This window comes from Apus apus, chromosome 5 (assembly GCF_020740795.1).
Source record: "Apus apus isolate bApuApu2 chromosome 5, bApuApu2.pri.cur, whole genome shotgun sequence".
In the NCBI taxonomy this organism is placed as follows: Eukaryota; Metazoa; Chordata; class Aves; order Apodiformes; family Apodidae; genus Apus; species Apus apus.
The window spans coordinates 2,030,179-2,054,045 of record NC_067286.1 but is presented as its reverse complement, the minus strand read 5'-3'; the positions used below and the strand labels follow the sequence as shown (position 1 = coordinate 2,054,045).

At 43.7% G+C, this 23,867-nt stretch overlaps 1 protein-coding gene across 2 annotated transcripts; it reads left to right on the top strand.

Annotated features, from left to right (window-relative positions):
- The first annotated feature begins 207 nt into the window (after positions 1-207).
- NAT10 (N-acetyltransferase 10) lies at positions 208-22,386 on the top strand. Of its 2 annotated transcripts, XM_051620788.1 has the most exons (28): positions 208-423; positions 2,557-2,648; positions 3,286-3,457; positions 3,749-3,871; positions 4,631-4,692; positions 5,536-5,650; positions 6,994-7,101; positions 7,881-8,014; positions 8,407-8,500; positions 8,872-8,970; positions 9,522-9,658; positions 10,176-10,300; positions 10,393-10,543; positions 10,700-10,796; positions 11,056-11,172; positions 12,042-12,143; positions 12,251-12,325; positions 12,551-12,667; positions 12,852-12,985; positions 14,085-14,133; positions 14,765-14,858; positions 14,952-15,062; positions 16,130-16,302; positions 16,768-16,887; positions 18,297-18,395; positions 18,801-18,874; positions 20,720-20,803; positions 21,920-22,386. In XM_051620788.1, the coding sequence occupies exons 1-28, from the start codon at positions 316-318 to the stop codon at positions 22,011-22,013; spliced, it is 3,060 nt and encodes a 1,019-aa protein (XP_051476748.1). In that variant the 5' UTR covers positions 208-315; the 3' UTR covers positions 22,014-22,386. The 2 variants fall into 2 exon arrangements, with proteins under 2 accessions (XP_051476748.1, XP_051476749.1); XM_051620789.1 differs by lacking the exons at positions 4,631-4,692; positions 5,536-5,650.
- Positions 22,387-23,867: the final 1,481 nt, after the last annotated feature.

The window sequence follows — 23,867 nt, the reverse complement described above, 5'->3', positions numbered from 1 at the left end:
TCGCTGCGTGGGGTTTGTGGGGTTGGGTTGGTTGGTTGGTTGGTTTCCTCAACTCCCCCTGAGACATGATTACGTGGAACGCCAGCTTTATTTAAAAAAAACAAAAAATAGATCAGTTTACTGGCCGCGCAGGCGAACGGCGCGGGCAGCCCGCCGGGGTCCTGCGGCGCCGCGCGCGCGCTCCCGGGCCCGCTCCCGCCCGCCCTCCCGCCCGCGTGGGGTTGTCGCGCGCCGGGGTCGCCGCCGCCTCCTGAGGGGAAGGGAGCGGGAACCCCGGGAACTGCGGGGGGATCCCCCCCCCAGCGCCCCGCAGCCATGCAGCGCCGGAAAGTGGACAACCGCCTGCGGGTGCTGATCGAGAACGGCGTGGCGGAGCGGCAGCGGGGCCTCTTCGTGGTGGTGGGCGACCGCGGCAAGGACCAGGTGACGCGCTTCCCCCCCCCCGCGGCCGGGGCGGGAGGGAGCGGGGAGGGGGGGGGGGGGGCTGGTGTTGAAGCCAGGCTTCGGTCTTGTCATCCCCACCCCGGGAGCGGGTTATTCCGGAGCGGAGGAAGCGTGAGAGGAGGCAGAGCGATGGCTCAGCCGGCCTGAGGGAACGGGGTCGGGGGGGGGGGGGGGGTCGGGAGGCCTGTGTCCTCCGGCATCTCCCGCGTGGAAAAGTCGTGAGTGTTGAGGGGGAGTGAGCACGGGCACACCGGACTGTGTGGGGTTTGTTTTTTTTTTTTTAAGCTGCAGCAAAACAAATTAAAAAAAAAAAAAACAAACAAAAAAACATCACTTTTCTGGCTAGCAGGGGCTTCTTTCCCCCTCCCCGCTGCGCTGTGAGCTGTTGCGGGCTTTGCCCTCGAGCGATGCTGCGGGCGCCGGGTCCCGTGTCACCGCAACCTGGGCTGGGTCTGTCTGGAAACCTCGTGTGAAAGAAGTTAACCCCGACACCGGTTTCTCAGACACTCTAGACTTGTGGTTTTTTAGTGAGAAGGGCAAGAGCAGCGCTACAAAGCCAGTATTTTAGGATAAGTCGATCCAGCTGGTCCCTGAGGAAAGTAAAACAAGCTAGTTACAAAAAAACCTTGGAAAACGAGTCGATCGTGTGGCAGTAGAAGAAAGCTGTCGTTAATTTACTGCTAAAGTGGAGGGGTGAGGGGTTTTTGGGGGGGACATATCCTGAGCCTGTCTGTGTTCAGTATTTTCAGTGATGAGGTGGGTTCCGAAGCAGCGTGTGGATGTGGTGACTGGAAGAGCAGGCTGTGTGGCAGGGAGGTGGGTTGCCAAGCCTGCTAGACAATTGAAATTCAAAACCAAGTATTGATGACTTGTAGAAGCGTGAAATGCGCTGTGTGAAACCTGTACTAAGGGACAAATACCAGCAGGCAGAGCAGGTTTGCCAGCGACACCAAAGTGTGTGGTGAGGTCAAGGTGCTGGAGAAGGAGGGTGTCATCCAGAGGGACCTTGACAGGCTTGAGAAGTGGGCTTGTGCAAACTGCATGAAGTTCAATCAAGTGCAAGGTCCTGCACCTGGGTCGGGGCAATCCCAAGCACAAATACAGGCTGGGTAGAGAACAGATTGAGTACACTCTGGAGGAGAAGGACTTGGGCGTGATGGTGGATGAGAAGCTCAACATGAGCCAGCACCATGCACTGGAGCCCAGAAACTACCTGTGTCCTGGGCTGCATCAAAATAAGCATAGCCAGCAGTGCCAGTGAGGTGATTCTTCCCCTTTACTCAGCTCTTGTGAGACCCCACCTAGAGTACTGTGTGCAATTCTGGAGCCCCTAACATAAGAAGGACATGGAGCTCTTGGAGAGAGTCCAGAGGAGGCCACAAAGATGATCCGAGGCCTGGAGCAGCTCTGCTCTGGAGACAGGCTGAGAGAGCTGGGGTGTTCAGCCTGGAGAAGAGAAGGCTCCACAGGGATCTCATAGCACCCTTCCAGTGCCTGAAGGGGCTCCAGGAAAGCTGGGGAAGGACTTTTCTCAAAGGCTTGTAGTCAGAGGGCAAGAGGTAATGGATCAAAACTGGAGGAGGGGAGATTTAGGTGAGACATTAGAAGGAAATTCTTCAGTGTAAGGGTGGTGAGACACTGGAACAGGTTGCCCAGGGAAGTTGTGGCTGCCCCATCCCCGGAAGTGTTGAAGGGCAGGTTGGATGGGGCTCTGAAAAACCTGCAACCTGGGCTGGTGGGAGGTGTCCTTTTCCATTCAGGGGGGTTGGAACTAGATAATCCTTAAGGTTGCTTCCAACCCAAACCATTCTATGATTCTATAATTAGCCTGCAATAATCACCCAGAGTTTGTGTAATTATTAGCAGTTCTGCCAAAGAAGAGTGCTAAGGGAATGATAGGTGTCATTGCATGTCTTCAATGTCATGCAGCCCTGGAAAAGGCACAGGCACACAGGTCTGTGTCAAAAGGAGTGTAACCTTGACAACATGTCAGTTTCACACAAGGATGTTTGGTAGGAAACACAGCTGTAAAATCAAGTATAGAAAAATATTTTGCTCTTCGGTGTTAACTTGTGAGTATGGTTGTTCATGAACGTTTCTGTGTCTTGGCAGGTGGTTATACTTCATCACATGTTGTCTAAGGCAACTGTAAGGGCCAGACCCTCTGTCCTGTGGTGTTACAAAAAGGAGCTGGGCTTTAGCAGGTAAGATACCTCTTGTGTCTTATGCTATGGTGGCTGCTTTGTGTGAAGCAAACACTCTGGCCTGCTGTGCATAGGTTGTGTCATTCAGTTGTAAAGAGACACGAGGTTAGTTCTTGGAGGAGCTACAGGAAGCTTGGTCTTCCAGAACTAAAATTTGACTTCTGTAATATAGCTGACACCAGCAGTAGGTTCTTCTGCTTTCTTTCTGTAGCTCTACTGCTAAATCTGCTGTTCTGGACCAATTACTCTCCTTTTTAACCTCAGAAGGCCCCAACTTTTAATTCCTCAGCTTTTTAGCCTCAGAAATATTGAGGACTGGATGGAGATCAAGCATTAGAATGGTTTCATTTTGGAAACGTGTTTAAAATGTTGATTCTTAGGCTGTACTGACAGTCTGCACACCTGAAGCTGTGTGACTCCAACCAAGCAGTTTCTTTGAGAAACAGCTGGTTCTGTGTGATACCCACCACTTTGGGCTGAAGGCACCTGGGGACATATTGTGAAAGCAACAATTGTGGTCCAAGATTTTTTTCCTGGGAGGCTGAGCTCTGGCTTCCAGTTAGACTTGAACCTAGCTCTGAATGCACTTTTCTCAAACCTTTTCCTGAGAAAACTTAGGTGTAATTTTGTTCTCCAGCCACCGGAAGAAGAGGATGAGGCAACTACAGAAGAAGATTAAAAGTGGAACTTTAAACATAAAGGAGGATGATCCTTTTGAGTTATTCATTGCAGCCACAAACATTCGCTACTGCTACTACAATGAAACTCACAAGATTCTTGGGAACACTTTTGGCATGTGTGTTCTTCAGGTAAGGAGTTACACTTTTGACTTAAAGAGGACATTGCTTTCAGGTTAAATGCTGCAGCAACAGTATTTATTGCTTCTGTTATTTCAGTTACAATGGCCTTAGGTGTCTTTTACAAATGTTATGAAGGTGGGATAGCCTTGTTGGTAGTATTGATCATGGCATTGGTTAAGGCAAATGTTAAGTGTGAATTAAGCTTTCAGAAAGAATGTTTTTAGATTTTCTGCTCCTTTTAGTAGGTGCTGTTTACACTGATGAGTTCCAGGCAACTTTGAAGTTTTATTTATTTATTAGGATTTTGAAGCCTTGACTCCAAACCTGCTAGCTAGAACTGTTGAAACAGTAGAAGGGGGTGGACTTGTGGTGATTCTCCTGAGAACCATGAACTCACTGAAACAGCTCTACACAATGACCATGGTATGTTCAATATAACGTGTCTGTTTTATATAAGTGGGTATATCCTGGTGATGCTAAGTCTTGCTTTTGTTATGGGCTGTTGTCTTTCTTTCATCATCTTTCCTGCTACTTCATTCATCTGTGATGGAATGTGTCTTATCTTTGAGCAGCCAGCCTTTGTGTCTTGAAATGCTGTGAGGTTACAAGGAAGAAACACCTGTTCACAAGTGTAACTGTGTTGTTTTGTTTCACAAGTCATGAAACACATTCTGCCCATATAACAGAATATTTAAGTAAAAAATAGGCCATTTGAGTGGTTTGTCCCTAGGTGAAATCAGCTTGACAGCTACTGTATATTTCTATATATGACCTATATATATGACCTATTATATATGACCTATTCACACTGAGTGTACTTACCCCTAGAGCAAGAACTGTTTCCATTAGTAAAAATGCCAGTTCACAAGTTAAAGGGATAGATTATTTTTTCTTAGCACCTCTTAGGAGGTGTCTGAAATGTTCTGTACCTGGCAGGGTTGACCTTTAAGTCAGGCAAGAGTAAGTAAGACCATTGTGAGAAGTATTAGTGGGAAAAGTACATTTTTAACCATGAACTGGAAAAATGTGTGGTGTTTCACAACAAACAGAAAATCAGAATCCTGTCTGGGTGTTGATGGAAGGGGAGACTGTGATCCACAAGAGTGGAAAAGAAGTTGGATTGTCCCATGAGTAACAACCTTGTAGATGTCACTTGGACTGAAGATTGACTTTGTGTTTCAGGATGTGCACTCTCGATACAGAACAGAGGCACACCAGGACGTGGTAGGACGGTTTAATGAGAGGTAAGGTGTTAAGAGTGTGAAGGATCTAGGCTGCTTATCCAAGAAAAGCATCTGGAACAACGTTGTCTATTCATATTTGGAAAGCATCCTATAGATTTTTATTGGAATAGGGCTTCTTGGCTGCTTCGGTGCAGTTTTCATGCATTATTCTGGAAATGAATACTGCTTTTTGTTGAAGCAGTTGGATACAACATTTTGACATGTGTTACAAGGGATATATGCAAATAGGCAGGTAAACTGTTCTGAATCCCTTTCTTGAAAGCTCTGTAGAAACACACGTTCCAGATGCACATAGGTTGCATACTTACTGCACTACTGCAAAACATAAGACTTCTTTGTGTGTAGTATTCTCTCTGATTTTACAAGTGTCTTGTAAATGTGTTTTTTTCTGCTTTTGTTGAGTTTAATAAGCAGCTCTTAGTGAGTGAGCCCAGCTCTGGCCATAGGGAAACTGCACAACTTGTTCAGCATGCAGGTGTGATGTCAGAAATCAGAAGGCTGAGTAAGCCAGCACGGCTTGCAGTCTCTGGGGGTCAATGCATGTCACAGTTGCTGTGGATTCACATCTTACACTTTTATGCTGCTGCCTCCTGCTTAAATGCTCTCTTGGAGGATTGTCTTTCGTGTCTTTCTTTGGAGAAATCCTGGTAAGCTGAGACCTGCTTTGTATAGATGTTCCTGATTTTATGCCAAGAGTCACACTGCCAGTTGCGTAAACACGTCATAGCTCAGTTATAAGTAGCTGTAAATCCTGTGTCTGGGTTTAGAAAAGAGTTTAAATTAAGTACCAAAATGCAATTGTGTGGCAAGTGTTTTTAGAGTTGCCTTTGCTTGACTGCTCAGGTTCATTCTGTCTCTGGCCTCATGCAAGAATTGCATCGTGATTGATGACCAGCTGAATATCTTGCCCATCTCCAGTCACGTTGCAAACATCACACCTGTCGCACCACAGTCACAGGTCAGTGAGCAACATCAGCCTCTTTTCCTTGGGAGAGGCTGGGCTGAGTTGACCATGTTATGTTAAAGGCTTTAAAAGAGGAAGCTTTCCTTTCACCTTGATTTATATCAAATATTGGTCTTGCAGATGGGAAGTAGACTGCTCTGCAAAAATTTTACCTAGTCTGGGTGAAGCATGTGAAACTGTCTTTTCTTTCCTCCTTAGGTATTTTCTGTCATAGTTGTTTGGTTTTTTTTCCCTATATTTATTAATTTTGCTGCCTTGCTGTTTAGCTGAGCAAGGTGGATCTTAATTGCTGTGGTAACTGTTTCAGAAGTGCATAGAGAGGTATCAAGCTAGTGGGCACTTGGGATGAAACAAATAAAAAGACCTTCGAAGGGCTGGAGGGTGGGAAAATGCTTTGGAAATTAGGGTATTACAAGCTCAGGAGACACCTCATACCTAGAAGCTGTGGTGGTTGTTTAACTTTTGGAGTAGACATGCCACATCTCTGGAAACTTGCTGAAGACAAGTCAGATATAAAGCTCACATTGTTAGAAATGTATCTTATTATCACTTTCAGTTGTAGACTGAAGAAGAATTGAAGCAGTTTTAGGCAAAAATCTTTAAGCTTTTGCACTGTTTTGCATGGCCTAAGAAAAACCAACAGAGGTTCTTTCAGAGATGGCAAAAACATTTTAAGAGAGCCCTGATTTTAAAAACCAAAACCAAACCAACCCCCCTTAGCATTATAACAGTATTTACAGTAGCACAAATGCTTATCTATTGGATGGACAGACTGATGCCTTTGGAATTTTAAGGAACAATTGGGAAAATCAGAATGAATTGCTATTTAAAACAGATTGCCTTTGTGTCCAGGGTTTTTGTTTGGCTTTGAAAATTGTGGTGTTAGTTTGAAAACTGATCTATTGCTGCTGCAGTAGGTTTTTCCCCTACATGGCACTATGTACACCTCATATTACAGGTATAACAAAGATCACAAAATTTTGGAATAGTCTGAAAAGTAATTCTTCAGAAAATGTGTCCATGGTTTCTTCTTCCTAGCAATGCCATTCTCCAGGTTTTATGTCCTGAAAAATCCTTTCCTTTTTTTCTCGAAGCTTGGGGAAGTCAGGATACCCATCTCTGGTCTAACCATTCTCCTGAAGATGCATTCAAATTTAAGTGTTAAATGTCTGTCCATTTAAATTTTTCTGTTTCTAGGGAATATATTCAACCTGTGGTAACAGTTCCTTTTAGATGCCTTTCTCTGCCTGATAAAAGATCTCAGAAGACATCAGAAACGTATAATTGTGCCAAAGTGTCCTTTACTAATCCTGTTGTGGTAAATCCTGTTTTTACAGGAAGACAGCCTCCGGCCACAGGACTTGGAGCTGAAAGAACTGAAGGAGAGCTTGCAGGATACACAGCCTGTAGGCGTTTTGGTGGATGGCTGTAAAACCCTGGATCAGGTTGGTGTGGGGTTCAAGTGTGACAGGTCACCTTAGGTTATGATGTCTGTGTCTCATCTCGCATGTGATCAAATCTGAGTGAACATTGGTGGGTGTGGTCTTGGAACATTTCCTTAAAAACTGATTGGACAGGGTAGCTCAACAACAGTATCAGTGATTTTCTGCATGAAGTTAACAGAAAGTGGAAGGACTAGAATGGAGACAAGCAGATCTGGACAAGTCCACATTATCAAGTTGATGAACTCCAAGGGCTTGAAATAAGCAGGAAATTTACCTGAGGCTTCTGTTCAGTTTAGATCTGAATAGGAGTAGAAAATCTGTATGAAGTTTTATTATGCCCCTATTCCTGCTTCCCTTACACTTTTTTTAACTCCAATTTGAGAATCTCTGGCTAGTGCAGATGTTTTGGAGTGTTTGCTGAGAAGCTGCATTCAGTCTGGTGGCTCTCAGAGCTGTGCACTGCTGGATCCCTTCTCACTGCCCAGATATGTTTGTCTTCCTCCTCTTCCCACCTTGCTGAACATACTCTGTGGTCTGTGGCCAGGAGGCAGTCATTAAGGATTGCTGTACTGATCGTTGATCTGTGTCAGGAGCTCAATGGGTCAAGATTACCACTTCTTGCGTGTTATTTGTCATATTATTCAGCTTCAGCTCTCCCATCTGGTCTTTCTTCTTCCCATTCTAGGAAAGAAGCCATGTACTGTTGTTAAGTCTTGAATAATGCTAGGAGCAATTTAAACACAACTGATTTTTGTTTTCTGTTCTTTTCTGACCGTCAGGCAAAAGCAGTCCTGAAATTCATTGAAGCCATTTCTGAGAAGACTCTCCGGAGCACTGTGGCATTGACAGCAGCCAGGGGACGTGGAAAATCTGCTGCTTTGGGATTGGCAATTGCTGGAGCAGTAGCTTTTGGGTGAGCTAAACCCCACCCCCCACCTCCTAGCCTTTATTTGCACCCAGGAGTTTAAAAACAAAAAACAAAAAAGATGATCAGGATCTGAATATAATTTCCTGTCCTGCATCCCTCCTTTTTTTACTCTTCTTAGATCTTTTGATTGCTACATACACTGATACTAGAGGTATTTTATAATACTCATAATAATGAGGTACTCATAATAATAAGAGTATCTTTAAAAATCAAAATAATCATGCATAAAAAATTGAGATAACTGTCTAAAGGAATCTGCTGTATTTTGGTTAGTTGGTAAAATCAACCCCTCATGTAAATACAACATTCTTCTTAGTATGCATATGTAAAATTTGTTAGAAAAAGAGTTAAACTCTTGTTTGGTTTTTCTTTTGCAGTTACTCCAATATCTTTGTCACATCTCCAAGTCCTGATAACCTTCACACTCTCTTTGAGTTCATATTTAAAGGCTTTGATGCCCTGCAGTACCAGGTAAGGAGAGCAGAGTGTTTCACAATTCTTTCACAGCATCTTTGTTTAGGAAGGGGTTTGCATCTCATCTGTGAATTTAGTTTACATATATTAGCTACCAGCCTTTTTAGTAATGTTCTGCAAAAAGGAATCCTAGTACAGTTATGTTTCCTTCTCTGTTTTTAAGTTGAGAAAATCAGTTTCTTTGTGAAATAGTTTTTAACATAAATAAACCAAGTTCTCAGTTCTTGGGCCTTTAAAGCCTTTGTTACGAGTTTTTAACTGGAACCTGAAATAACAATGTACATATAGTGAACTTATTTCCATGATGTTAAACAATGTTTTCCTTAGATCTTGGCTTGTTTATCTTGTTGAACAATGTTTTCTTTCAGGAACACCTGGACTATGAAATTGTTCAGTCGTTAAATCCAGAGTTTAACAAGGCTGTTGTCAGAGTGAATGTGTTCAAGGAGCACAGACAGACCATTCAGGTAATGGACCTCTTTTCCATTCTTCCCATTCTACTCTATGTTCTTAACTGTTGGATTTACCAGATCTGTAGTTGTTCTGATTTTAAGCATGTTCATTTTATGGAATTTGTAACTGTCCTGATAGATTTTGCTGTAAGGCAGACCTTTTTTTCTGGTGAGTGACTTTCGTAAAATACCTTATTTTGAGTCACCTGTAGGTTACAAAGCTCCCTTGGTAACTGCTTGTGGGTTTATTCTTGAAGCAAAAGCAAAGAAAAGTGAAAGAAACAGTGAAGGAAGAGCACACGTTTCTAGTGATTAGATTTCCTTTATTTTCATGATCTCTGCAGAGAAATTTGTGTGGAAATGTGCAAAACAAGGTGTGTGATCCAGTCCTTGTTAGGGTAGCATGAACCATCTCCCAGCTGTTTGTTTTCATGTCTCAGTCTCTGGCTTGATGGTCTTGGAGAAGGTGGACAACAAACACTTTTCAGGCTTCCAGCTTTGCCATTTCCTCAATTCCCAGACAAGCTGCTGTTTACAGTGACAGTGTCCTCTCTGGTTCCTTGCAGTACATACACCCTGCTGATTCTGTGAAACTGGGTCAAGCTGAACTTGTTGTGATTGATGAAGCTGCTGCCATTCCTCTACCTCTGGTGAAAAACCTGCTGGGCCCTTATCTTGTCTTCATGGCTTCTACAATCAATGGGTAAGGCTAGAGCAGCAGCTGTCTACCTGGGAAAGCAGTTGTGCAAGTGCCTGTGGATTATTTCTTATCTGCAGTACGATTTTTTTAATACACACTGTTACATCAGGTCATGCTAATTCTTGATCTGTCATGGAACTGCTCCTTAAAACAACCAAGAGTCAGTACTGGAAGTTGCTGCCTTTGGTTCCATGGTGGATTCATTAGGTGTTTGACTTGCACCTCTTCTGCTGTACTACAAGGAGCAAATAGATAAGCAGGGTTCTGCAGTCTGTGAGGAGAGAGGGAATGACATCTTCCTTCCAGTATGGTGGGACTAAGCAAGGGTACAGGGTAGGCTGCCCTGTCCCCTGTGCTCAAAAACATCATAAGGCAGCAGTACTCAGATGGTTGGGGCCTTCACAAGCCTGAGAATGGCAAATAGCTCTGGGTGGCAACCTAGTTCTGTGCTGGAGCTTCCCCATGGCTCAGGACTGATGTTTGGTTATTTGCTTCAGGCTTTTCTCTCCTGCTTTTTCAGGTATGAGGGCACTGGTCGATCACTGTCTCTGAAGCTCATCCAGCAGCTCCGTCAGCAGAGCGCTCAAACCCAAGTCACCATGACAGCAGAGAACAAATCCACAGCTACAGCTAAACTTGCCTCAGGTACTCCATTGTATCCTGGACTAGATCCTACTGGATTCTTTGCTAGCTGCAACTTCCAACACTCAGTGTTCTTCTCTGAAATCTGTTTGCAGCTCGTACGTTGCATGAAGTCTCCCTCCACGAGTCGATCAGATACGCCCCTGGTGACCCAGTTGAGAAGTGGCTGAATGATCTGCTGTGTTTGGACTGTCTCAACATCACCAGGATTATCTCTGGCTGCCCTCTACCTGAGACTTGTGACCTGTATCCTTACTCAGTTGTTGTGCTCTGATCACAATATGTTGCTTTCAGGTGAAGGAGGCTTTTTGAAACTAATGGAACAGTTCTACTTCTAAACCAACAAGGAACTCTTGTTTTTCTTGTTTCCACAGAGGCTGTTTCCTTAACTCCTCTGTTTAGATACTACGTAAATAGAGACACACTTTTTTGTTACCACAGAGCATCTGAAGTTTTCCTGCAGAGACTGATGGCCCTCTATGTGGCTTCACACTACAAGGTAAAGCTTCTACTACTTCTATCAACATTTCTGCTAGGAATTTTGTGGAGGGAGCAGTGCTTGTCTGGTAGTGTAACAGCCGTTAACTGGCCTGCAAGCTTCTTCATCCATCACTATTTCACTAGTTCCAAGTTTCTTAATAACCCTAGATTGAGAAAATGGAGTGTTGTTTTGAAGTCAGCTACTAATTTGACACTGAGCTTTGAAGTTCTTCTCATGTGATAATTCATCAACTTTCTGATATGTCTTTACCCTCCAGAACTCACCCAATGACCTCCAGATGCTGTCTGATGCACCTGCCCATCATCTTTTTTGCCTTTTGCCACCTGTTCCACCCACCCAGAATTCATTACCAGAAGTACTTGCTGTCGTGCAGGTGAGGGAGCAGCATGGGGCTGTGCACTGGGTTGTTCAGGGATCAGTGCACTGCTGGCAGACCGTGTACTAGCAGTGTGCTGTGGCTGCAGTGAACTGCCCAGGAGCAGATGGTAGCTTAGGGCTGTGCTTCTGTGCCCTTTACAACAGGATATTAAGGCCGTTTTTGGCCCCCTCTCTCTTCTGTTAACACTAATTGTTGTATGAGTACGTTGTGATGCTTCCACGTAGACCTCCCAGTCTGCACAAGGTGTTTGTGCCAAGGAACTGTGCTGCTCCTTCAAGAAATGACTTTGTCCTCCTTTCTTGACTTTGAACTTCCTGCAAGGAGAGCTGGCTCACTGGTTCACTCAGCTTATCCCATGTTTCTAGCACTCCTTTCATTTGCAGTAGGACTGCAAAAATACAAACTCCTCAGATGCACATGCTTAGAGACAGAGAAATATTTCAGCCCTTGGCTGTTGGGTATCTGACTGTAGTCTTCCTTCCTTGAGAACACAGACTCTTAATTACCTGTGTTGGTGCATCTAGTTTGAATGTCATATGACATTAAAGAGAAACATTAGTGGGAGATGGTTTTATACTGCTTCTGATGAGCTACAGAAAAGGCACAGAGCACTTTCTGTGCTTGAATTTCTTCAGGCTTCTCTTCTGTTGCTCCACACTTAGTTCCTCCTACCATGCCTGGTGTTCCTGGTGGCCTAGGGCCTGTGTGTTGGCACAGACATGTTTCTCCTCATGTGGCAGAGCAGGGTTGACGTGAAATGTCAGTACTGTGCAACTGAGTGTAGATTTTGATTCTGCTGTAGTGGAGGGTCTGCAGGAGAAAACCCTTTTTCTCCATTAATGGCCTTTTCCCTTTTCTGGCAGGTGTGCCTGGAGGGAGAGATCTCTCGCCAGTCTATCATGAACAGCCTTTCTAGGGGAAAGAAAGCTTCTGGTGATCTTATTCCTTGGACCATTTCAGAGCAGGTGAGCAATTTAGCTGTGTACTCACAGCCAAGATATATTTCAGCACTGTTTCTTCTTTTCAGAGTACTCACCTGTGTTCTTTCAATTGACTTTTGTCTCTTGTGCAGTTCCAAGATCCGGACTTCGGGGGTCTCTCTGGTGGGCGTGTTGTTCGCATTGCAGTTCATCCAGACTACCAGGGGGTAAAGTATTTTGGAACTCAGTTACTGTGAATAGTTAGAGTAGTACTATGAGAATGGCTGTACAGGCAGAATTCAAGAACAGGGAGAATGCTTCAATTGCTCCAGTTTTCGGCATTTTAAGCTTGGGGTCTGAACCAGCAGTTAATGGGTTTGTAAGGGGAGAACATTGTTGCCCTGTCTTAAAAACTAGATAAACCTTTTTTACTTATTGTTCCTACTTCACAGATGGGCTATGGCAGCAGAGCTCTGACTTTACTGCAGATGTACTACGAAGGCAAATTCCCATGTTTGGAAGAAAAACCAATTCAAAAGCCCAAAGAAATTACAACTGTGAGCAGTGAGGTAGGGAGCTCAGTACATCTTTTGCCTTTTCTGTTGTGCCAAGCTGTTCTTCACTGTAAGTCTCAATAACAATTTCTCTCTGTAAGGAAGAAACACTCATCTTTAGTTTTAATACAGAATAAAGGGTTGAATTTGCAGATTCCTGTGAGAATTGCTACTAACCCATTTCCACTTTCTTTTTCAGACTGTTAGTTTATTAGAAGAGGTGGTGAAACCTCGGAAGGATTTGCCTCCTTTACTGCTCAAACTGAGCGAGAGACGAGCTGAACACCTAGACTATCTGGGGGTGTCTTACGGCCTAACACCAAGGTTACTCAAGTAAGACATTATCCTATATGCTAATTACATCCAGTGAAAAAATATAATTATATGTATTATATTAAATATATAAAAATAATACATAGATATAAATGCAGATATTGTAGCCGTTGGATATTCTCTCTATCTCTGTGTGTTTCACTTGGTGTCTAAAACTGAGACAGCTCCAAGCTCCCTTCTCCTCTAAGACCTTTTCTTGTTATACACTAGGGCTGATCCTGAGGGCATCCTTCAGGGTAGCTTTTCCTCCAGCTCCTGAGGGCAAACCCATTCCTTTCTTGGTTCTCTCTGTGACCCTTCTAAAAAGTTAACTAGCTTTAATTGCGTAGTTTTCCAGGCTAGAGAAGTAAGAACAGCCTGTAACAAGAAGTTAAATACTTCTTCAGAACTGAATTATTATTGTGAAATAGTCTTAATCTTTGCAAATTATAGAACACATTATACCAGTGACATCACTGGGGCCTGGCTTCTTTCTTTTGGCCAGGATGCCATATGTTTGGTCTCAGCAGGTCTTTTTATACCAGTCCTGCTTTTACTGGGAAAAACAAATTATAGGAACTGTTCACAACTAAGATGCAAGAAGGAACAGGAAGATGGAAAGGGATGCCAGCAGGATTTTGCTAATCAGTCTGGGATTCTCTCTGGTCCACCAGTGACTGTCTAAAACCTGGAAGTTGTCAGGGAAAATCCTCATTCACTGAAGAGGAGCAGAGTCTCTGAAGTCAGCTGTAAATCCTCAGCCCTAACCGAGGGTTACCCCTTAGGAGTCTGTGGTCAAAACCCATTTGCCTGTTTTTCAAGGAGGTCCTGGAAGCACATCACGTACAATAACTCTTGTATCATGTCTCTGAGTCTTTTTATCCATTTTTGATATCAAAATAACAGTTTTTCACCCCCAAAGGTCAGAAGCTCTGTCAGTTTGACTGCTGTTACTTCCTTCTGTCAGGAAGCTGGTGGGGAGTCTTGTCTTACAGACTTTTTTTCTACTTTCCAGCAGTTGCTCTTGTAGTGTAGATAGGTTGCATTTAACCACAAGAATTACTGTAGAATCAACAGCTCCATAATTCTCAGTGAATTTCCTCTTTTCCCTTTTCCCCAGGTTTTGGAAACGTGCTGGATTTGTGCCAGTTTATCTGAGGCAGACACCAGTAAGTAGCTTACTGTTTCTGAATGAAATCCAGCCCTATTGAAATCACTGGGTATCCTTCCATTACCTTCAGTGAGATGTGATTCGGGCAGGAAGGTTTTCTGAGGCTAAATTTGGGGTTTGTTTTACGTTCCTTTTTGTTCTTTGGGCCTGTAGTTAGCTGAGGGAGTATTTTTAGGGTTGTGAATGTGGTCTTCTAAGTAGTTTGCACTTAAAAATTAGGGCAAAGGTGCAGTTGTTGAGGGTTATTTAATGTGGTTGTTGGTAAAATATGCAAGTGGCCCTTGAACTGGCTGCTGTTGGTTTTCAAGGTGTTTACAGAAAAGAGCACTACCACTTATAGCACTTTTGGAGAGAATAATTGGTTTGTTTTTCTTTTGTGTTTCTTTCTGGCTCTTAAGCTGTACTCAGAATTTGCAGTACTGGTGACTACTGCTTACCTTGAGAAGCCAAAATTCCTCAGCACTGGGATTTGCCGGATTCTATAAGTTCATAGGTTTTACGTTAGGCAGTGGTGATCAGCAGCAGTTGATACACGAGTTGTTGATTTAGAAGAGACCTTTGCCTTCTTCAGCTGAGCACAAAGTGCCAGAGCTTCATGGGGCTGATGGGAAATACATCTTATTTAATAGAATGACCTGACTGGTGAGCATTCCTGCATCATGCTGAAGATGCTGAATGAAGAGGAGACAGAACAGGAGCCTTGGCTTACTGCCTTCTGGAAAGGTAACTTTGGTTTTGCCAACACTACAAGAATCTTCAGGGATATTTCTTCTAGAGGACCACAGGAGTAATTTATTTTATCCTCTTGTCCTGTAGATTTTAGGAGGCGGTTCCTTTCTCTGCTTTCCTACCAGTTCAGCACATTCTCTCCCTCGTTGGCACTGAATATTCTACAGAACAAAAATATCAAACAGCCACCACAGCCACGTGAGTACTCAGGCTCACAGTGTTCAGTTAGGTTGCAGTTTAAGTCTGTGTTTTTATTAATCAGAGTTCTCAAATAGATACATTATATGATCTTCCTTGTGAAGTGCCGTGAATTACTCCTGGTCAGTTGCTGTGTTTTGTTCCTATTATCCAGAAGAATGCTTATATTTCAAAGTAAAAATTAAGAGGATGTTTTCTGCCACTGAAAACAGGCAATGATGGTTTTTTGGTGTGTTTTGTTTTGGTTTCCCCCTTCTTTTTTGATCAAAGTTTTAAGTAACCGGAAGTTAAAGAGCTCCTGATTATAACAGCTAAATGCACAACAAAACATGGATGGCTTCTGACACATGGCAAATCCACTATGGAATTAAAAGGGAAGCCTTGAAACAGCAAGGGTCAGTAGGCAGAGCAGCTTGCTTAGGATCTTAGGAAGAATGTTGTCATCAGAAATTTGGAAATTGGGATGCGTTGTCTTTCTAAGAGAGAGGTTTTAGTTCAGCTACATGGTATTGGGCTCAGTTCAGCACTTGCTGGGGCAAACACACAGGCAGTATGAAAAGGGGGCCAGACAAGACAGCTCTAACAGTCACTTCTGGCTTAAAAGTAAATTGCTGTTTTCTCAGTATGCCTGACAAAGGAGAGTCTTCTGGAGGAGAGCCTGGTAATCTGCCTTGTGCGTATGCAGTATCTGTCTTGGTGAAAGAGTTTTGGTTGCTGCTACAAGGGAACAAAACTCTTTAGCAGCCAAACCAGTAAGACAGTTAAAGGCAAACTGTGTTTCCCAACTCTCACTGTTTTCAGTCCTGGCATCTCTGAGGTGACATCCTGGCCTGTTTTGGCAGCTGCAGGGTTTTCCATATGGATGTATGTCTGCCTGGAAAGACTTTGAATAACCAAGCCAGTCTGAACAGCAGTGTTGTACCTACTGGGCTGAATTCTGAAGTGTGTTGGGAAGAGAACCTAGGGGATAGCAGTTGGCCTCAACTCAAGGATGTGAAAAGGAGCTGCTTAAATACTGAGATCCTGGAGAGCTATGAAGAACAGCCTTGACATTGTTGTCTTTGTAGCCATCAGCCGTGCTGAGCTGGAGTCAGTGTTCATCCCCTATGACCTGAAGAGATTAGAGATGTACTCTCGCAACATGGTGGACTATCATCTCATCATGGACATGGTTCCCACCATTGCCAGGATGTTTTTTCTTAACCAGATGGGGGACATCTCTCTCTCTGCTGCACAGTCGGTATGTTGTCACTGTGGGAACCTCTCCTTCCTTTGTCTGTATATTTGGAATAACTTCCTGTTTCATGTCATCTTTAAAAAAAGGTCTTTGCTTGGTAGTCCTCTTCATGATTTCTCCTGCTTGTAGTGTTCTTCTACCTGTAGTGTTTGCTGTGAATAAAATTTGTAGGGAACATATTCTGCTGTTTGTTCAGTGGAGCACTCCATGTGTTTATAATACAGTGTGAGCTATGGCTGAAAACCCCCTCAATATCTTCTGGCTCTTGAACTGTACTTCAGGAGAAAATTCCTCTACCAAGTATGGAATGGCACCTGCTATCTACAGAACCATCTAGAGATGTTCCCCTGTACCTGAGCAAAGCTTCAGCTCATACCAGAGGAGCCTTGCCTAGGGAGTGTAGAGGGTTTTGTGTATTTGTATGTGCTCTAAAAGCCTCCAAAACTGAAATACTTGTCATTTCTTCAGGCCCTTTTTCTAGGCATTGGCCTACAGCATAAATCTCTGGACCAACTGGAAAAGGAGGTGGAACTGCCCAGCAGTCAGTTGATGGGCCTCTTCAACAGGATCATCCGCAAAGTCGTCCAGGTAATGGCATCATGATGAGCTTTGTCTTGGCTGTATGGGACCAAAGGGTAGTTCCAGCACTGAGCCTGGCACTAGAAACTGTTTATCTTTAACATGTCCCCAGTAATTGACTGTAAGCATCCTTGTAAGATGGGAAAGTCCCAGTGGAAAAAACAGGTACTTATGGCACGGATTTATATAGTGTTTTCCCAAACAATAGGGCTTGTGTGATTGTTTTAAAGTTTGAATGTCCTGACCAAAATGCTGAGCACACCAGCCATGTTGCCAGCTGAGCCTGAGCCACTGCATTGGTGACATCTCAACTGTTCTTAAAAAAAAAAACTTGACCAGGTAATGTCATTTAGAGGTAGACTTGAAGTCCAGTGAAATAATTGGAAAGTTTGGAATCTGGTTTTCTTTCTCATCTTTGTGATGAAGTGAGCTCTGGAGCCCTTAACACAGGAAAGACATGGAGCTGTTGGAGAGGGTCCAGAGAAGGGCCACAAAGATGATCAGAGGGCTGGAGCAGCTCTACTCTGGAGACAGGCTGAGAGAGTTGGGGTGTTCAGCCTGGAGAAGAGAAGGCTCCTTAGAGCACCTTCCAGTGCCTGAAGGGGCTCCAGGAAACCTGGGGAGGGGGTTTTCACCAGAGAGGGCAGTGATAGGACAAGGGGTAATGGTTTTAAACTGGAAGAGGGGAGATTTAGGTTGGACATCAGGAAGAAATTCTTCACCATGAGGGTAGGAAGGCACTGGAACAGGTTGCCCAGGGAGGCTGTGGAAGCCCCATCCCTGGAGGTGTTGAAGGCCATGTTGGATGAGGCTTGTGCGGCCTGGTCTGGTGGGAGTTGTCCCTGCTCATAGCAGGTAGGTTGGAACCTGATGATCTCTAAGGTGCCTTTCAACCTTCACCATTCTATGATGAGTTCTCAAATGGTGAAACAGAGAGAATATTTTCCAGCTTCTGGCAATTACTTGCCAATTCTGGGGCCTCTAGTTCTCAAGGGTTGGGATATGGGAGCAAAGCTGCTGCAGTCTGGCAGAGGTTGTTCACTGGAAAGGTGATTTGCTCAGCATAAGGCCCTTCTCATTGTATTGAAGGAAATAAAAATACTAATGTTAATCAAATGATGCAGTATTAATAAAGCATGTTGTAAACTACAAGTTCTCCACATTTACGTGAGTGACACTGAGTGCTGACTGGTGTTAGTTTTATCATTTTTATAAAAGCTGGATGGCTTTTTATTTATATACTGGGCTTTTTATTTCAGTATGATGGAATGCAGGCATCAGGAATGATGCATGCCTGGTAATCCTTGCAAGGTTAGAAGAACTTCACAGGGACAGAGAGTATTTCTTACTTATTTTAAAGCAACAACCTAGAAGAAACCTTAGCAAGTCTTACACGTGTTGGCTTATTTCATTTACAGTTGTTCAACACAGTCCAGGAAAAAGCTGTGGAGGAGCAGATGGTGGCAACAAAGGATATAGTCATGGAGCCAACACTGAAATCTTTAAGTGATGATTTGGTAATTATGAACTTTCTTCTTTGTACATATGTAAACACTTCATGGAGTTCCCTTGGGTTTAGGAGCCTTGTCATCTGAATTTTCTTGGCTGGAAAGAATTCCACATCAGGTCTGTCACTTGATGGTAGTTAGAACCTGACAGCTTTGTGTTGCATTCTGGCAGTCATGCCTTGTTAAGCTGCAATATAGATTTTTCACAGAGACTACTAAGATGTTCTTGGAGTTATATATTCCAAGTATATGTATACAAATAGCATAAAAATGCAGTTCTGTAGAACAGATGAGCTGTTTGGGATCATCTGGTATATGTTTTAGGGGATGTGCTTCTCTTTCAGTGGGAAAAGTGTTTTCCTTGCACTACATAGTAACTGTTGCACTTAGAACTGTTGTGCTTTCCTGTTATAGGAAGAAGCTGCAAAGGAATTTGAAGAAAAACACAAGCAAGAAGTGGGGAAACTGAAGGAAATGGACCTTACACAGTAAGGATCTATCTCTATGAGTCTTGATTCCAGTTTTTTCCCTGATATCTCTTTGATATCAGGATAAATTTTCAGCTCTGTCCCAATGTCTCCTGAGCACTTTCTTCTTTTACCTCTGTTCTCTTTTGTCACTTAAATGGTAAATTATTCATGGCAGTAGCTCTTATATGTATTTGTGTCAGTCTTGATCCTGGCTCTGTATATTTACATGGATAAGTTCTATAATACATAGTAATAAAGCAAGCTGCTTGGCTGTGGACTGTTTCTAATTGTGCAATTTCCCATGCTTCTAGGAACAGTCATTAGTTTCCTTAAACCAGGATACCTGGGTCCTCTGGCTGCTGTTGAGCTTAGCTGTGGTGGAACTCAAGTGAAAATAGTACCTGGCTCATTTTCATATTCTCTTTAATAAAAAAACCAACATCAAAACCCCAAACCAACAGAAAAAGGACAACCAACTAGAGCTTCTCTTACTAACTACAGGGTGTACAGATGCCTTTTACCTGCTGTAGAGATGGAAAATTTCTAGGATACTGAATTGCTGAACCAGCAATTTCCTTAAGTGTCAGCAGATGTCCCTTTTCTTGGACCAACAGGAGTTACACAGGCCACTGATTCTCTCCTTGCCCTCTCTCCTCCTCCCACTTTTTGTCTCATAAATCCTGTTTACTACACTGATATTCTAGAGTCATCTCAAATCTGAGAAAAGGAATAAAAGCTGCTGTGAATCTTTGCTTGTCTTTTTTGAAGGAAGGACAAAAATGGGTGTGATTTGAAGTGACTTGCAAGTCAGTCACATTAGGAAAACAATATAACTAGAATTCTTTAAAAGTTTTAATTCCATTTCTTAGCACTGATAGTGTTACATGCCTGTTTGTCATCTCAGACCATATTCTCTGTTTTTTTTTCACTCAGAAATAGATTTCTATTCTCTCCCCCGTGAGGAGAGAGAGAAAAATCTCATTTGGACACTTTTCAATACACGTTATAGAAAACTAATAGAGGAGCCAGAGCTCTTTGATTTGAAAAGGCTTTGTCCAGTATTTTTCAGACTGGTATGAACAAAGTCCAGTCTATTCTACATCCTGAAGAGCTTGAGATGGAGAGAGCAACCACTCCATGGTGCTCCATGACTGCTTTGCCTAGTTGAATTTGTATGTAATTTCCAGGGCACTTGAACACCCAGACAAGGGCAAAGAACATGAGCTTATTTGAATAGCAATTGTTGTCTTCATTTCTCTTTTCAAAAGCAAGCTGCAGTTCTTCAGTTTTTTTTCCCAGACTGATGCAGGAAAAACTGTCTCATTCAAGCTTTTGTAAAGAAATAGATACAGTGAATATAGATCTGATTGTGGTTGTCAGGGTGGAAGCTGTAGTGGTTGAAGGTCTATCTTTAGAAATCTGGTGGGCAAAGGAGAAGTAAACACCACTGATAGGGAAAGTATAACCTTTGTGGCCTTATATTTTGCTTTCATAACATATCCTGCACTCAGCCCTCTGCTTGTCTTCTGGGAGGCTTTCACAGAACAGTTTTGTGGCATCTACAATAGGGGCTCCTGAGAGAACTTCTTTCCGTGCTGACCAGCTTTGGATGGGGACAATTGTTGGCTGCTTCTGACCTAGTTTGGACTGAGTCTGCTGACAGAGTCGTGACAACCTCTTGTAACCCTTGGCCACCCTAGTTCTGTGTGTGTTTCCAAATTCTGCTCTGTTTGGGTGCCGACACAGCTTTGTTTGTAGCGTGTGCCTTAAAATATAATCACCTCATGTTTGTTGTTTTTTGGGTTTTTTTTTTACTTTGTGCTAGCAACTTTACTGACATTTTCCTTTACCTTTTTCACTTAGATACATTATCCGGGGGGATGACGAGGAGTGGAATGAGGTGCTGAGCAAAGCAGGACAGAACGCGTCCGTCGTCAGTTTGAAAAGGTTAAGGAGGTTTTAGTGCTCCACAGAGGGGCTTCTGGCCTTTCTTGCTGGCTTTCTTAAAAGGGAAGCTGAAGGGTTAAATGCAGATAAACTGAACTTGATAGAGTCTCAGTTTTTCCTGGAGGAATCAGGTGTGGGCACCTGAGAGCTCTGCTGGGTGGTTCCTCCAGCGGTGAGACTGCTGCTGGGAATTCTGTGTTGCTGCCCAGTCCTGTCTGCATGGAACCCACTGGCTTCCTGGGACTGGTTCCTGTTGACTTGGTAAAGTCTTGATCCTGATCGTGCACAGAACTTGGTGCTATTTTTCCCTTGGGTCACTTTCAAAGAAAGAACTCATTCCATAACTGTCCCATTTCCTTTGAGAGCCAACACAGGGTGGGAGCCTATGATAAGCCCACTGGAGAAAATCCAGACTTAGGGAAGAAGAATTCTTTCAAATGTGAGCTGTATTTCTGCAGTTCCTTCCTTTTCATCCATCTTTTTCATTTACCTTGCCCAGCATGGAGTCTTTCCTCATCTTTTCCTTGGGGATTTATAGTTGAGACTTGCCCACATGCTTATTTCCCCTTCCCAGGGTGCCTGCAGTAATGCTGTGATCTCTATTTTCACCTTTTGTATATTCATGCTCTTTTTCATGAATGCTGGAAGCTGTGGGTTTCCAGGAGCCTGACAGGAATGAGAGAGCCTTGTCAGTGCTTTATAACAATCAGAGCTCTGTCGTGTTTGCTCTGGTCAGAATCTAGTGCAGGAACAAAATTATTTACTTAAAACTGTCAGCAGTAACAATTTTTCTAGGTACTTAAATTCCAGATGCTCTGTATGAATTAATTGCCTTCAGAACACAGAACTTAAAAGTCTTGAAAAGCAATGACAAGAGCTAAAAATCAAGACCTTCTGGGATTCAATTTGGGTTAGAGAACCTGAAGACTAGAAAATCTACATCATGCTCTGGGTCATGCTTTCTCTAGCACCAGTTTAAATGACCCAAGAAGTTGGAAGTGTTTCCTCCCAACCACATTTCTTTGTGGACCCTCTCCTTCCCCTTTTACAACAACCACCTCCCAGCTGGATGGGAATCTCCTGTATTTTTAACAGAGATTTTCTTCCTGTTTCCAGTGAGAAGAAGAGAAAATTAGAAACATCAAGAGGACCCAAGCAACAGAAGAAATTTAAGAAGACTAAAGATACAAGGCAGAAGTGGAAGAAATGACTTCAAAACCAATCAGGGAACTTGAGTGAACAAGTGACCGGTCTGTACTTAAGAAGTACTATTCTTTAAATCCAAAGACTTTCTTTTGGGGGGTGAGAGCTGGAGGGAAGGAAAAGCCTGAGAGGCATTTTTAAAGTGTTTGTATTAGGGGAAGTTCAGTGACACTGCCTGGGTACAGTCCATGAAGACTTTTTATGAAGTGTGACTGCAGAGCTTGAGTCAGGCACTCTGCAGCACACTGGGACATGGGGAGGGGGGCTTTAGCAGCTGCAGAGTTTCCATGCAAAGGGGGCAGATCAATCTGTAAACTTTCCCACATCTTCATGGTTGGTGTCTTTATTAAAACAAAAAAAAAAAAGTTTGGACAACAAAGGATAGAAATGTGTTAGGCTTTCACACGAGACTGCCTTTGAGCATTGCACCACATCTTGAGACAGGCAAGTAGTTGGTTGAGTAGTTCTGCCACTCCTTTGTAGCTGGAGGGAGTTTGTGGTGTGAATGACAACTGAGTTGTTATGTGGGGCTGGCTGTTCAGTGAGGACTAACCCTGCTGTCCATTCAGTCCCATAATGTGGTCCTGGCTCACAGGGAGTTCAGGGTAGACAATGAACACTTCTATTTTGGAAAGCAGCCTGTAGTTCCTGCTTACTGTGCCCCACTAGCAGCTGGAATAAAAGCTGCTCTTTGGCATTCACACTTGCTTGAAAGGTCTCAGCATTCCCATAGCTCAGCAAGTTAAATTTCCTGGTTCTCCAGCAGAGTAGCTTAAAAGGTGCTGGGGAAGCTGCTTTGGCTATGCTGTCTCCCTGCTACCTGCTGACCTCCAGCTGCTGCTGGCTTTGGTGGAAAGGTTGGTCTGAAGCTCACCAGGAAATCAACACTATCTACTGACACCTGGTCTTTGTGATCTCTTGGAGCTTGGGGGGCCAGTTGAGCAGGCAAGAACTGAACTCCCCAGCTTTGCTACTGGCAGTAAATATGTGCTAGTCTGGAGGTGGGACTTCCTGTGAGTGCAGGACTCTAGGTCTGTTGCCTGTCAGACTCCAGAGACTTCAAAATCAGCACAAAGCTTGACACAGAATGTCCCTGTCCCCAACCTGAGTGCCCTGCTGTATTGTCTCGGTGTCTCAGTCTCAGACCTTAGAGATCAGGAACAGAGACTTACCTACAGCTGACACACACAGCTGCAATATATTTACTTGTAGGACTCAGCTCCTTTTTCCAGCAGATCCTTGAGGAAACAGATCAAGACAGTATTTCTTCTCCAGGAGGCTGTTTGATGAAGGGTCTATATTAAGCATGTGCCTTGCACAGCCTGTGTACACCTTTGGTCAGCAGGCCACCAGAGTTGTGACAAGGGCATGTCCCCCTTGTGGGGGAGCTGAGCCCTGAGGAGGGAGATCTGCATCTGCAGCCCTTAAAAGGCTTGATGAGGGGCCTGTTACCACCAGCTGTGGGAAAGAGCAGCACTGGTAGCCTGCTGGGATGAGTTGGTGGCTGACTGTCCTGAAGAAGTTGTGGAAGGAGCAGACATGGAAGGCAAGAAGTGTGAGGCTCTTCACAGCTGCCTGGGAAGTCCTCAGAAGAAAAGGTGAGTGTGAATTCTCTCTGGCTTTGTTGTTGGGATTGTTAAAAACAGCCTGCAAGTCAAAGCTTTAAACACTTTTTAGAGTCCTTTTAAAGCCTGTTGAAACTCAGCACTAATAAAGCAGCAGCAATTACTTCAGTTTCTCTAACCTGTGCAGATTGCTGGGGTTGCTCACTCGGGTGGTGTTTGTTTTACTTGCTCTGGTTCTTACTGTCTAATAGGTGACTTTTTTTTATTGCACGTTGCTTCTTGTACTAAGAAAATGG